A 14509-nucleotide genomic window follows, 5' to 3' on the forward strand; every position below is an offset into this window, starting at 1 on the left:
CCTCCTCCCTGCTGCTTTGGTATGTTTGAAATTAGTGGCTATAATAGGGTGAAAATCAGAGTATGAAAGCAGATGCAATCTGTCAATGAGATTTTTGGGCTTGTGGATGATCTATCTAATGGTAACTTTCTCTGTAACATGCAGATGTGAATGAATGTGCTGAGGAAGGCTACTGCAGCCAAGGCTGTACCAACAGTGAAGGAGGCTTCCAGTGCTGGTGTGAGCAGGGCTACGAGCTGCGCCCTGACAAACGTAGCTGCAAAGCTCTAGGTAAAGGGGAGTTCAACCTAACAACACAACTGGGGTGTGTCTGTTGGTCCAGTTCTCCTAATGATGTCTTTAGTGCTTCACTGGCAGCATTGTGCTGTTCACAAACAAACATGTGAAGGAAAGGAAGTGCCTGTACTTGTGTTAGATATGCCCACTCTGTTGATAAATGTTTGTGAAAATTTTGTGTGATTTTGACCATGGAGAGAGGTACTACACTGTTTCCTTTCCCTGCCAGGGAGACAGCCCTTGCCTTTTCTTCCTAGTCCTTTGTCATTCCTTATGACTTAGAGTCTGGGACAAAACAAGCTTTCTGTCTCTGTTCAGGAAGTGTCTTAGCCTTTCCAATAAGTGAGGTTGTATCACAACTCCTCGTGGTTTGACCCTTGATGAAGGGCACCAATGTTGAATGCTGTGAGTGGCTGCTCTATGGAGATCTGCTGGGTTTTTTAAAGATATCTATACACTTCTTTAAGTTTATTCCTCCTCTAATGTAAGAGCTGAGGGATTAGAAATTTCACTTAAAGACTTTTAGATTTCATTAAGAATTCCCCTAGTGATATCCATAAAGGATGTTGATATTTTGGGGATGGGTTTTTGCATTGGAAATACCTGCTGAGTTTATATCTGGCTGAGGCAGATTTCAACTGTGTCCTGTCTGTAGTAGAAGGTGTAGTAGAGCATGTGTGTTTGCATGGCTAGGAAATGCATATAGGAAAAAGAAACTCTAGTCCAGCTGCCAAGCTGCTGTCCAGTGATGTGGTTTCAGAGGCTGAGGGGAGGCAGGCTTTGGTAGGACCTGGAATGATTGCTTCTTGCTGAGTTAATGTTTGCCAGAAGGTTTAAAACTGCTCATCTTTGAGTTAGGACTGTGTATAGAGGATGTAAAAACACTCTCTGAAGTGTTTTGCATTTGAGGGTTGATTTCTGCTGCCAGTAGTGCAAAACTCTGTTCTGAGCCTTGGTGCAGAGGGAATGGTAGGCAGGACCCAGTCAAATGCTGTCAAATACTCCAATGCTGTCTTCCTGTATATTCTTAGGGCCAGAGCCCGTGCTGCTCTTTGCCAATCGAATTGATATCCGACAAGTGTTGCCTCATCGTTCTGAGTATACGCTGCTCCTGAACAACCTGGAAAATGCCATTGCCCTTGATTTCCACCATAGCAAGGAGCTGGTGTTCTGGTCTGATGTCACGCTTGATCGCATCATGAGGGCCAATCTGAATGGTAGCAACGTGGAAGAGGTGGTTTCCACAGGGCTGGAGAGCCCAGGTGCGTCACTGCAAAAAAGGCAATGGTATAGGGTGGGTGAGTGGAGGGAAGTGGGGGCCCAGCATTCAGAACAAAGTGCATCTCCCTGAGGAAGGCTGTGGGTTGGATGGAATGGGTGTTAGGTGAGTGTCCCCCCCTGGAGTTAATCTTGGCTGGCAGGAGAAGAAGCTGGGCCTCTTCTGAGGTGGACAGAGAAAGGGAACTATTTTTCTGTGCAGATCCATGGTTTCATTCTGTGCTTAATTCTGTCTTGTACATAGGTGGACTTGCTATTGATTGGATCCATGACAAATTATACTGGACGGACTCTGGGACATCTCGAATTGAGGTAGCAAACCTGGATGGCACTCACAGGAAAGTGCTTTTGTGGCAGAACCTGGAGAAGCCCCGAGCAATTGCCCTACATCCTATGGAGGGGTGAGTGAAAATATGGGAAACCAGGGGAAACCCCAGTGAGCTCCCCATGTACATGCTTTTTGTTGAACATAAAACTCCATTCTTGGTCACAAAGGTTGACTCAAGACTTGAGTTGGCACTGACACTTTGGGGAACCTGTCAATGTTGGGACCCTTCAGAGCCTTAATCCTGCTCTGGGCCCTTCAACTTTCAGCAGGCTGGGTGTCACTTTTCACTTCTCCCATGGCTGTGACCCAGTCTCATGCTCAAGGTCACAGGACTGATGTTGCTTTGCCCTGATAGGGAGTGATGCCGGGTGCAGTATGTGGGCTACAAGTTTTCTAGCTGTCTCTCCGTCTCCTCCAGTACTATCTACTGGACTGACTGGGGCAACACTCCCCGCATTGAGTATTCCAACATGGATGGCTCTAATCGGCGCATCATTGCGGATACGCACCTCTTCTGGCCCAACGGACTGACCATTGACTATGCAGGACATCGAATGTACTGGGTGGATGCCAAACATCATGTCATTGAGAGGGCTGACCTTGATGGACGCAATAGGAAGGCTGTTATTAGCCAAGGTAAGTAACAGGCTTTCTCCAGGGAGTGCTTTCTGCAATAAAGACCACAGAGTAGTGCAGTGCTGATCTGAGCTTGAGACACTGGCTCCTGCATCTGTGCTTGACTCCTCTTCTTTCACTGTGGAATGATTTCTGTCACCATTGAGGGATGGAGTTTGCCATCCAGTCATCAGTGGCTGCATCAAAAGCAGGTTGAGGGAGGTGAGTCTGCTCTTGTGAGACTCCAGCTGGAATACTGCATCCATCTCTGGGGCTCCAGACACAAGGAGAACATGGAACTGTTGGAGGAAGTCTAGAGGAGGGCCACAAAGTTAATAAGAGGATTGGTGCGCTCCCCTACAAAGGCTGGAAAGAAAGTTGGGACTGTTCAGCCTCGAGAGGAGAAGGTTGAATGGAGACCTCATTGCAACCTTCCAGTACCTGAAGGGAACCTACCAGGAAGCAGGAAGGTGACTCTTCATCAGGAACTGTAGTGTTAGCACAAGGAGCAGTGGATACAAATTAAAAGAGGAGAAATTCAGGTTATGTATTAGGAAGACATTTTTTACTTGTGAAGATGGTGAAGTGGTGGAACAGGTTGCCCAGGGAGGTTGCGAATGCCCCAGCCCTGGCATTGTTCAAAGCCAGGTTGGATAAAGCCTTGAGCAACCTAGTCTCATGGGAGGTGTCCCTCCCTGCCTATGGTGGGGGGATTGGGACTACATGATCTTTAAAGCCTATTCCAGCCCCGTAATGTTCTATCTGTGATTATAGGACAGCATAGAGGAATGGTCTGTTAAATTAGTGTAAAGTGTATTTGAGCAGGTTGAATGTGGTGAAGCCTAAGAGGCAGTGAAAAGAGCATTCCCTTGTCTCCCTGCTAGCCTGAGTCATGTTAGATGTGATCATATTCCTGTATTGGATGTCTATTGCAGGGCTCCCACACCCATTTGCTATCACTGTGTTTGAGGACAGTCTGTACTGGACAGACTGGCACACCAAGAGCATCAACAGTGCCAACAAATTCACAGGCAAGAACCAGGAGATCATCCGCAACAAACTCCACTTCCCTATGGACATCCACACGCTGCATCCTCAGCGCCAGCCAGCAGGTAACTGCAGAGCCGGTAGAAACTCATTTGAGCCAGTAGGAGACCCCGAGCCGCCCACTCCCCGTAAAGCTGGGAGATGACATCCTGAACCCAGCATGTGGATGAACCCCCGCCTGTGCCCGGGGCTGTGGCAGAACTTGCTCTCGCGTTGAGGTCCCTCGGCTGGTACCTCGGAGTTGGGTGTTACCGCAGCTCCCCCTGCTGACACCGGGGATGGAAGCCTTTTTTCAGTAGGAAATACTTGGGGCTTGTTTGCACAAGAGAAGTTTTGGGTCAGGGGAAAATCATAAGTGGACGTTGTAATGACTGACACCTCCCTTACTCCTCTTCAGTTGCCATTATCTGCTCTCAAAGTGCATTGAGTTAAATATTTGTTTTAAAATTGAGCCCTAAAAATTGAGTTAGTGCTTTAGTTTGTATGTTTCCTTATTTGAATTAACTTCTGGGTTGGGAAGTTATATCCATGTGGTCTTGACACCTCAACTAGTGCTTTTCCTCGTTTCTTTACTCTTTGCTTTATGTGTGGTTGCTCTTGTCTTTGGCTACTTGAGCAGGGAGAAACCATTGTGGGGACAACAACGGAGGCTGCACGCACCTCTGCCTGCCGAGCAACAAGGGTTACACCTGCGCCTGCCCCACGGGCTTCCGCAAGACCAGCAGCCATGCCTGTGCCCAGAGTAAGTGAGGTGGGACCACATGCTCAGATCTTCAGTGGGTGGCAGAGGGCTGGCAGTGGGACTAAGCATCAGCAGTACTTGCTTCCAAGGAAATGCAGCTGGATAGACTGAGATAGAAGTATTAAGGGTCCTGCCAAAGGATGCTTCACCTTTTTGATGCATTCCCCTGTTCTGTATTCTCACTGCCCTCACTAGGCTTCATGGGTGGGGATACAGACAAATTCCACCTTTTGTCCTTATTTCAGGGCTGCTTTTGGCACCATGCTACCTGGCACAGCTGATTGTTTTTCTGAAATTCTCATAATGGCTGTGTCAGTGATAAACAAAACATTCAGTCCTCATCATTGCCACATTTCTCTTAGTATACAGCTATGTGAAAGAATTTGACCGACTATCTACCAGATTCTCAAGAGCTATTTTAAAATAGCTATTTTATTTGGAGGGATGTTTGTGCCATCCTTTGAAGAATATGGTTGCCCTTGTTCCCTCAGCATAGGTTACACCCCAGGAGAGAGCTCACAACCACTCTGACTCCCCGTTGCCTATCCTCTCCCAGTGGTATTTTGCTTCCAGTAAAAAAAAAAAGAGACCAAAGGCATGCCAGTGAGAGATGATGTAGGTAGTTAAGGTTGTGGATGTAGCAGGGAATTGTCTGTCTATCACTTTATTGTTGAACTTAGAGAAATTAAAAGAAGACCTTTCGACCTTTGATCAGGTCTTGACAAGTTCCTGCTTTTTGCCCGAAGGATGGACATCCGTCGGATCAGCTTTGACACCGATGACCTGTCAGATGATGTCATCCCCCTTGCTGATGTCCGCAGTGCTGTGGCTCTAGACTGGGACTCAAAGGATGACTATGTCTACTGGACAGATGTTAGCACTGACTCAATCAGCCGAGCAAAATGGGATGGATCGAACCAGGAGGTACAGTGTTCACTGTGTGTGGAGGTCATCTGGCCAGGAGACTCCTTGAGCATCAGATTTGAAGCCACTGGGATACACTGGCTTTTTAAGGCGCTGCAGTTCACGGTAGATCTTTTGTTCATTAGTTTGCCTAGTTCTGACAAACTAATGAGATCACTGCACACAACATAACCAATTGGGTGCATGGAGAGCCTTAAATGGAGACATGAAGCATGGCCATTTGTGGTCTTTGTTCAATTCCTTTGTTGTAGCCCTAGAATCTGAAAGGAAGAGGTATTAAATCCTCTATTACATTCTATGTTTGGACTGAGAATCATGCTCTTTGGAAATGCTTTCTGCACACACTTCTAGGCTGGTGGTGCTATAAACGAGGCAAAGAGAGTTCAAAGTTTGGATTTGCAGTTTGTACAGGCACAAAAAAAATGGAAGTTTCTCCAAATAAAACGCTTATTCAGACTTCAAAGTCCTTAATGTTCTCTTGTATGGCATTGCTCTGCTCAGGCCTTTTGAAAGTTAACATTGTTTGTGAACGGGTAGTGCATTGGACAAGTGCTTTCTCCCAAAGGTCTAATTTCACTAAGGATTTTTTCTTGATGTTTTCATTCAGGTTGTGGTGGACACCAGCCTGGAAAGTCCAGCTGGACTTGCAATTGACTGGGTCACCAACAAACTATACTGGACTGATGCAGGTACTGGGATCCTCTGCTTTACATAGATTTCTGTCTTCCTTATTAGTCATGAAAACTGAAAATCAGCTGGGTAGTTCTGTCTGTTTCATTCCAAATTTGTCTAATTTCTGTGTGGCAGAAAGATGAAGTTTCATGTCACGTGCTTCTAACTGAATGTGAATTGAGGCACAACCCTTAGTTTAATTCTTTGCAGTATCCCCAGTACTAATTCTACAAAAACATTTGTCGCTGTTGTCTTGCTGCCGAGCTTGTGATTGTGCGCATTTATGTATCTTCCATCAGTGTATCTTGGGGTGCAGCAGGTCATACTTGGAGCATGTTCCTAAATGAGCCTTGCTTGGTCTTATCCTATGCAAGCTACTACAGCTCCAGACCTCAGTCCCCAAGGGGACTGGGTGTCAGAAGCCAGCTCGCTCTCAGACCAAGGCTGCGGGACAGCCCTAGCAAGCAGGGAATATTCAGCTCTTAGTGATTAGGCAGCTCTTGTGATTTCAGCATTGCTTGCTAGGTAGCTTTTTCCCTTGGCCTAAGGCTCCAGCAGACGGTAGAGAGAGGAGAAGGAGAAGACACCGGCTGTTCCATGTGTATGGCATTATTGTAGGGATTCCATGAAGGGTCTCAGCACTTCTTCTTCCAAGTTAGTAGGGGTACAGTATGCTACTTTTATACCCTTGGCCCGGATCCAATCCTGACCAATGGCAAAGGTGTTAGAGTGACCATAAGTGACCAATAGTAGGGTTAACACGATATTGCCTTACATGGCTATAGGGATAGGGTACAAGGCGGATGTCCCTGGAGACAGGAAACTTCTTTGCTGCTGTGTCAGCATTCAGATTCTCCAAGGGGCCCTGGCTAAACCTGAGGGGTTTACTACATGTTCCCTGCTCATAGTCATAGTTAAGAGAGATGTAAGGAAGATTATTCTTTTCTAGCTGTTCTCTCATGGCATGGGGGCTTAGGTAAGAGGTGGGTTATATACAGGACTCCACATCAGTGACAGCCACAGAGGTGACTTTAGAGGATGGAAAGTGACACTTTAAGCCAGATTTCTTACCTATCTTCCAGCTAAGAACACAAATGGATATAGGGGAAGAATGCATTGTTGTATGGAGGTTTTTTTGCCTTAGCTCTTGTAATTCAGATTTCATCTCTGTTATTTTCTCTCTCGACTTTTGTAGGAACAGATCGGATAGAGGTGTCCAATACAGATGGTACCATGAGAACTGTTCTAATATGGGAGAACCTAGACAGACCTAGAGATATTGTAGTGGACCCTGTTGGAGGGTAAGAGAGTCTTTCTTCTGGGATGACTTAACAATTCTTGCATGTCTAAAGACTTTGTGGTTCTTTGGTTTTGTACAATTTTCTTTCTCATGGGTGCCATTGTTCTACAACCTGCTAGTGACCGAAACTAGAGACATGATTTTAGATGCTAATAGAACAAGATAAGCAGAGGTAATTGCCTGTTGTGCTGTGGAGCTTGCAGGAACTGGCTGGTGTTTTCATTTGCTTATCCTGGGGATGTAATAACTAGAGATGTGGCACGAAAATGTTGAGAATGGGGCCATCTAGATATTTTTTATTTCTCTGTTGCACATATATGTTGAATTTGTATTCAAGCTCCCTGCTTATTGACTTGAGTTTCAGTCAGAAGGATATTCTCAGACCTTTTGGAGATGGGGATAGGGTGGGTAGGAAAAAGCTTGCCAGCCATTGCTTTAGAAGTGTTAAATGTCTTGAATGAAAGAGTGCTATTCTTTCCTTGAGTGGATTCCTGGAAGACAAATGCAGCGAGAGTGTAAAGGGCTACTGGTGTACATTGCTAAATAATCAGTTAATTTTTAGACTTTGACCTATTTTCTTGAATTTTTTTCTTACACATTGTAATTGGGCCAGCCCATGGGCAGTAGAAGATCTATAAATTTGAGTATGATCTTAGGTACATTACAAGAACCCAAGGCTGGACACGAGAACACTAATACTTTAATGCTTCTTCCTGCTAGAGCCTGAAGGCACCAGAGTCAGTTGCTTCTCTGGTAGTGAAAAAGGGCATTCACTTCTATCTGGGCTTCTTCTTAGGTTCATGTACTGGACTGACTGGGGAGCTAACCCAAAAATTGAACGTGCTGGGATGGATGCCTCAAACCGCTTGGTGATCATTTCATCCAACCTGACATGGCCCAATGGCTTGGCCATTGATTACGAGTCACAGCGCTTGTACTGGGCAGACGCAGGCATGAAGACCATCGAGTATGCCAGTCTGGATGGAAGCCACAGGAAGGTAAGGAAGCCGTCTTTGAGGAGCAGCTCTGCGAGTCTGAACACAAAATGATGATGCTTCCTGCCTCTTTTTCCAATGGAAAAGAAAAATTTACAAATCAAAGTACACAGTGGCTTTTACTGAGAGAAAAGAACTCCTTTTCAATTTGAAACTGTATGAGAGAAGTTTGAGGGCCAAGGTTGCCTCATCATTCTCCTTTTGCTGTGATTGTATGTTCAGAGGGAGCAAGGGAAGCCTCTTCTCCTTAGTGACTTCATAGTCACTAATATATGTATATATATATATATATATATATATATGTATAAAATATATATTTTTAAAGGATTTTAATTTATATAATATTTTTCTTCGGGTGATGGGGGTAATCTGAGCAGGTGCTGATTGGGAACAATCTGCCTCACCCCTTTGGACTTACTCTTTATGGCGAGAGAATCTACTGGACAGATTGGCAGGCCAAAAGCATCCAGAGTGCAGATAGGAAAACTGGGCAGTCTCGGGAAACACTGCAGGACAATCTGGAGAATCTTATGGATATTCATGTTTTCCACCGGCACAGACCACCAGGTACAGAGCTCACACCCAAGCCCCACTGAGCTGAGAGCTTGCTCAGGCTCTGCCATGTGGCTTGTCTTTTCTGCAAGCAGCTGACCTGTCAGCTGTCATTGTCTTAAGTGTCTGCGTGGAGCATGAGAATGTGAGAATTAACTCTTGACTTGGCATTTGAGGGCATTCTACAATGTGTTTCTGTAGCTGCTGCATCTCTTTTTTTGTGCCAGTGCTGCTGGCTCATGGATTTCTCATTTTCTTTTCTGTAGTACATACTGCATGTGAAGTTAATAATGGAGGCTGCAGTCACCTGTGCCTTTTGGCACCTCTTCCAAAAGGCTACAGCTGTACTTGCCCTACAGGGATCAATCTGCAATCTGATGGCAAGACCTGCTCCACTGGTGAGTGTTCTCTGTAGAATCCTCATTGCAGTTTTGTATCAGAGCTACATTTTGCCTCTGCCGTGTTAGAGAAAAAATTTCACTTTTATGTGCTTACCTGCTTTATGCCTTGAAAAACCCATTTGGTGCCTGTACCTTCAATTTGAGTGGGAATTACTGTGAAGAAACTTACTGATAAATGGATTGATGAAGGAGACATTTTTCTTGAAATTATGTTGGCCAAGTAAACTAAACGTCACATTTTTTCCCAGACTTTTGCCCTAATATTGAGGTGAATTCTTAAACTACAAGGTGATATATTCTTTACTAGGTCTGTATACACTCCTCCTGTTGGACCACTTCTGTGGATGGTGGAAGGCACTTGGCTTCAGGCCATAGTACATCCACTTTTCCTCCCTAGGAGAAAAAGAATGACTCCTAATTTCAATTTCCCACACATATTAGCAGAAGTAACTCTTCTGTGAGTGTTATGCCTTTCAACATGGATGTAAAGAAGCATTAAGTGATGCTCAAAAAAGTGATGCTTTTGTACACAGGTTGTCCATAAGCCAAGATCTATCTAAAACACTTTCCCTTTTCCACTGAAATGGTTGTTAACTCTAGAATACTTGATAAATGATGCCTACAGTTGGCTGAACTTGTTCCTCACTAATATGTGTCCATTGTCCACTTTGCAGGAATGACTAGCTTTCTGATCTTTGCCAGAAGGACTGACATCCGAATGGTCTCTCTGGATATCCCCTACTTTGCAGATGTTGTTGTCTCAGTCAATGTCACCATGAAGAACACCATTGCAATTGGAGTGGATCCTCATGAAGGTTTGAACTTCTTACTGTATCTGACTGTGTTTGAAAGGCAACAAGTAACTTCCTATCTAAATGCCTGAGTAAAGACCCAGCCACTGATCTTACTGTAGGCTGTGGATTTGGGTAGGTTTTGTTTTTTTTTTTTTGTATGTGCTGCAGATAATTTGTTTCCAGTGAGGAAAGAAATATCCTTACAGGAAAGCAGAGAACCCAAACTATATGGAAAAAAACTGCCTGCAATATTGAGTGGGGTCCCTGTGCATTTTTGATTTAAGAAAGTTCCTCTTGCTGAGGCCTTTTACAACAGTACAGCTGAGATGCTGGATGCTCATGTATAGTAAACATCTGATGCTGTGCTGGATGTAGACACTGTTGCACTGTAAGGTAGATGATCTCATTTGGAGAAGTCAGATGTAGAGCTCTACTACTAGCTGATGGTATTAGGTGTTCTCTATCCCTGTGTGGAGGTCAGATCTTCTGTAAATGTCCTACATATTTTGGGGAGAATTTGCACTGTTTTATCAGTCTAGCTTAATAATCTTTTGCTGTTATTATTCCTGTACAATCAGGTCCAGTTTGAATGGTGTAGCAGGTAGTCAAACACATGGATATGGTTTTTAAGGATTTTGCTGTTTGCTTGTTTGGGTTTGATTTGGTTTTGTTCTGAGCTTTTTCAAATTTCTCTTTCTTCTTCAACCCAGGAAAGGTTTACTGGTCAGACAGCACATTGCGGAAAATCAGTCGCGCTGCCCTTGATGGCTCACAATTTGAGGACATCATCACTACAGGTGAGGGAGATTTTGATCTGAGAGCCTCTTGCTTCTTTGCAGTATGAAAAGAGAGATTCTCTGATACCCTGGTAGAATACATTTTTGGTGGAAATGCAAGCAAAGCCTAAAGAAGTTGCCTACAAGATGGACAAGAGAAATACTAGAAATTCCTGACTAAATTGGGAGAAAAAGCGGTGACCAAAATGTTTTGCTATTTTCTCAGGTCTGTTGACTACAGATGGGCTGGCTGTGGATGCTATTGGCAGGAAGATATATTGGACAGATACAGGAACAAACCGGATTGAAGTGGGCAACCTCGATGGCTCCATGCGGAAAGTCTTGGTCTGGCAGAACCTGGACAGCCCTCGGGCAATAGCTTTATACCATGAAATGGGGTTAGTGTTGTCAAGAGATTGTCTAGGAGTTACACGGGACTTCTGATCTCCTTTTCCGTAATACTTGTTAACTTTTCCCCAGGTATATGTACTGGACAGACTGGGGTGAGAATGCCAAGCTGGAACGCTCTGGGATGGATGGCTCTGCACGTGTGGTGCTGATCAGCAACAACTTGGGCTGGCCTAATGGACTGGCAGTGGATAAGGCTGGGTCCCAGCTGCTCTGGGCTGATGCACACACAGAGGTCCGATTCTGTTCTTCAGTGTTGTTTGTCATTGGGTATTTGGTAGTCTGGAGGCTGCTTTGAAGGTCTTGAGCAAGTTGTCAGAAGAGCAAGCTTTTCTGAGAGTATGGGCTGTGGAGGGAAGGCCAACCTGAATAAGATCACTTGCTGAGACTGTTTCCCACTTGCTACAGTAAGTGCTAGCAAGAGGAGAAGTGTTTTGAGTATGGGCTGACATTCTGCTTCTTCCCGTAGCGGATCGAAGCTGCGGATCTCAATGGCGCGAACCGCCGCACCCTGCTGTCTCCGGTGCAGCATCCCTATGGCCTCACTTTGCTGGACTCTTACATCTACTGGACTGACTGGCAAACTCGCAGCATTCACAGGGCTGACAAGGACACTGGTGCTAATGTCATCTTGGTGAGGGCAAACCTGCCTGGCCTCATGGATATTCAAGCTGTTGACAGGGCACGGCCCCTGGGTAAGTTGCTCCCCAGGTGGCAGATATTGGTGGTGACGAGGGGAGTCCTTCAGAGCTGTCATTGGAAACAGTTCTTTGGTGTAAAGCAGGAGTGATAGAGGGACTTGCCAAACATCAGCTTTCATCTGATGCCTTCTTTTAAGGCATCACTTCTTCCCTCTTTAACTATTTTTGCACTCCTCCCTGTTTACCCAGCTCTATAGGTCTAGTGTTGATTACTGGATGCTTTTTGACCCCTTTGTCCCATTTCCTTCATTGGATTGCACTGACAACTTCATTCTTGCACACAGCAGAGCCACTTTCTTAGGACAACCGAACAAGTCATGCCTTTAGGCTTCACCAGACTGTACTGACACTGGACAATTTCCCTTCTTTAACTCCAGAAGACTCTAATTCTTCTTAAACCAGTTGCTGAAATATTATTTCAAGTTCTAGTATTATTTCCCAATCACTGCAGGCTTCATCTTCTTGTCTGCCTCTTTGCTCTGCAAAATCTCTGCTGCTTTAGTTGCTCTTTATGTATCATGTTGTCCTACTATTCTGTGCCAGAGTCGATTCTTTGTTACTCCTTAGGGATCATATAACACCCTATCTTGCCTCCTTGCTTTTCAGTGGAAGTTGTTGCTTTGTGCTGTGGTTTTATTTCTGTAGAATTTCCCCAATACATACTTCTATAGAAAACTCTGCTGCTTTTCCTGTGGGTACTAACAGCAGAACATCACTCCTGATTGCATAACTTGGCAACATAACTTAAAGCTGACCAAAAGTCTAGCCATCATATCCACATTGTCTTCTTCCTATTCCCTGCACCTGTCTCCTGGGCTTATTCCCTCCTAGTAAATGTATGCTGGGTTCTTTACAATTTAAAAAAATTATTATATGACCCTAATATGTCAGGCATTTCCAGCAGGCTTCTCTGATGCCTTTGTTTACTTGCCACTGTGTGCAGCTAAGTTGAAACAGAAGCTTCTTTGTCAGCCTGGCCTCTGGTACATTGTCACATTATTTCCCTACAGGGTTGGATCTTTCTGTCAGCATTACCATTTGTAGCAGTAATAAAGTTAAACTGCAGTTGCATAAGTCTGGGAGCATTTGGCTATTTCTTTTTCCCTGGGAAAACTATGATTAGCAAGGAATGCAGGTTAAGATTTTTCTTCTAATGATCCCTCTTCTTATGGACCCTCCTGTTCTCTTTGCCAATCATGCCCATACCTACTGTGAATCTTGCAGAGAGGGGAGAGCATCTCTGTACAAAGGGCTGTAGATTCCCAGCAAGGCTAGGATGGTAAGGATGAACTCAGCTGCTAGCAAGTTGTGCACGTACATAGCCTTTAAAGTAAAGCTTTGGTCTGTGAGATCCTAAATCTACACTTTCCCTGTTTCTAAAGGCTTCAATAAATGTGGAGTTCGTAATGGTGGCTGCTCCCATCTTTGCTTACCTCACCCCACTGGTTTCTCCTGTGCCTGCCCCACTGGCATCCAGCTGAAGAGAGATGAGCAGACATGTGACTCTTCTCCAGAGACCTACCTACTTTTCTCTAGCCGTGCTTCCATCCGTCGTATCTCGCTGGACACCAGTGACCACACAGATGTGCACATACCTGTCCCTGAGCTGAACAATGTCATTTCTCTGGACTATGATAGTGTGGACGGCAAGATTTACTACACAGATGTATTTCTCGATGTTATCAGGTGGGTGCCTGTCAGCTGCTTGGCCAATCCCCAGGTCACCCAGTGACTTGTGCTGAGTGTGCTAGTAAACTGGGGAGACTGAGCACTACTGCAGTGCTTACACCTTGTCTTTGGTACACAGCATCATGCTGAAGGTGTGCTTAACCTGCCAGAGACAGAGGCAAAGGCATGATTACTTTTTGGGAGGTATTAGTATACAGTGGCCCTGTGATTGATGGAGATGCAGCTTTCCAGGAACTACCTATTCCTCACTGCCCTTTGTCATTGATTTTGATCCAGGCGGGCTGATCTGAATGGCAGCAACATGGAAACTGTTATTGGTCAGGGTTTGAAGACTACAGATGGCCTGGCAGTGGACTGGGTTGCCAGGAACCTCTACTGGACAGACACAGGACGCAATACCATCGAAGTGGCTAGACTGGATGGAAGCTCCAGGAAAGTGCTGATCAATAACAGCCTGGATGAACCTCGAGCCATTGCTGTCTTTCCCAAGAAGGGGTAGGTATGGGGTTATTCGTGGGGCAGGGAGAAGGGCTGCACAGAGGCAAGCTGGAAGAGGAGGTTTTGGGAGGAAGAAGAGATGTGCCATGTGAATCTGCAGGTACCAGTAAGAGGCTGACTTTGAGTGACTTGTAATAGTGAGGCAGACAGGGAATTTGAGGGTTGGGCAGATAGCTGTGAGAAGCAGGCTATATTATCCTTTTTGAACCTGAAGAATCTGGCAGTTTCTTTCATAACTAAAACTTTCTGAAGGCCAAGTGAAATGGTCTTTTCTTCTTACACTTGCCTTTTATCTCTTCAGGTATCTCTTCTGGACAGATTGGGGTCACATTGCTAAAATTGAACGGGCAAATTTGGATGGCTCTGAACGTAAAATCCTGATTAACACTGACCTAGGGTGGCCCAATGGATTGACTTTGGATTATGACACCAGGAGGTCAGTGAAAGATTTTCTATACTTGCATATACTTTCTATACTTCCTATGCTTGCATAGGGTTAAGGGATGTAATGAA

General features: G+C 45.0%; 1 protein-coding gene across 3 annotated transcripts in view; it reads left to right on the forward strand.

Annotated features, from left to right (window-relative positions):
* The window catches only part of LRP4 (LDL receptor related protein 4), an 84524-nt gene that overhangs the window by 60673 nt on the left and 9342 nt on the right, over positions 1-14509 (forward strand). For 2 of the 3 annotated variants that reach the window (XM_059474257.1, XM_059474259.1), the window contains exons 11-30: positions 145-270; positions 1308-1538; positions 1799-1955; positions 2301-2518; positions 3433-3609; positions 4161-4286; positions 5002-5210; positions 5818-5899; positions 7078-7183; positions 7979-8180; positions 8555-8744; positions 8996-9127; positions 9805-9945; positions 10635-10721; positions 10927-11098; positions 11181-11343; positions 11578-11803; positions 13192-13495; positions 13775-13993; positions 14298-14432. In XM_059474257.1, coding sequence (XP_059330240.1) covers positions 145-270; positions 1308-1538; positions 1799-1955; positions 2301-2518; positions 3433-3609; positions 4161-4286; positions 5002-5210; positions 5818-5899; positions 7078-7183; positions 7979-8180; positions 8555-8744; positions 8996-9127; positions 9805-9945; positions 10635-10721; positions 10927-11098; positions 11181-11343; positions 11578-11803; positions 13192-13495; positions 13775-13993; positions 14298-14432 — 3403 coding nt within the window. The remainder of the gene's footprint in view (positions 1-144; positions 271-1307; positions 1539-1798; positions 1956-2300; positions 2519-3432; positions 3610-4160; positions 4287-5001; positions 5211-5817; positions 5900-7077; positions 7184-7978; positions 8181-8554; positions 8745-8995; positions 9128-9804; positions 9946-10634; positions 10722-10926; positions 11099-11180; positions 11344-11577; positions 11804-13191; positions 13496-13774; positions 13994-14297; positions 14433-14509) is intronic. The other variant, XM_059474258.1, reaches the window with a different exon arrangement.

This window comes from Ammospiza nelsoni, chromosome 6 (assembly GCF_027579445.1).
Source record: "Ammospiza nelsoni isolate bAmmNel1 chromosome 6, bAmmNel1.pri, whole genome shotgun sequence".
Classification (NCBI taxonomy): Eukaryota; Metazoa; Chordata; class Aves; order Passeriformes; family Passerellidae; genus Ammospiza; species Ammospiza nelsoni.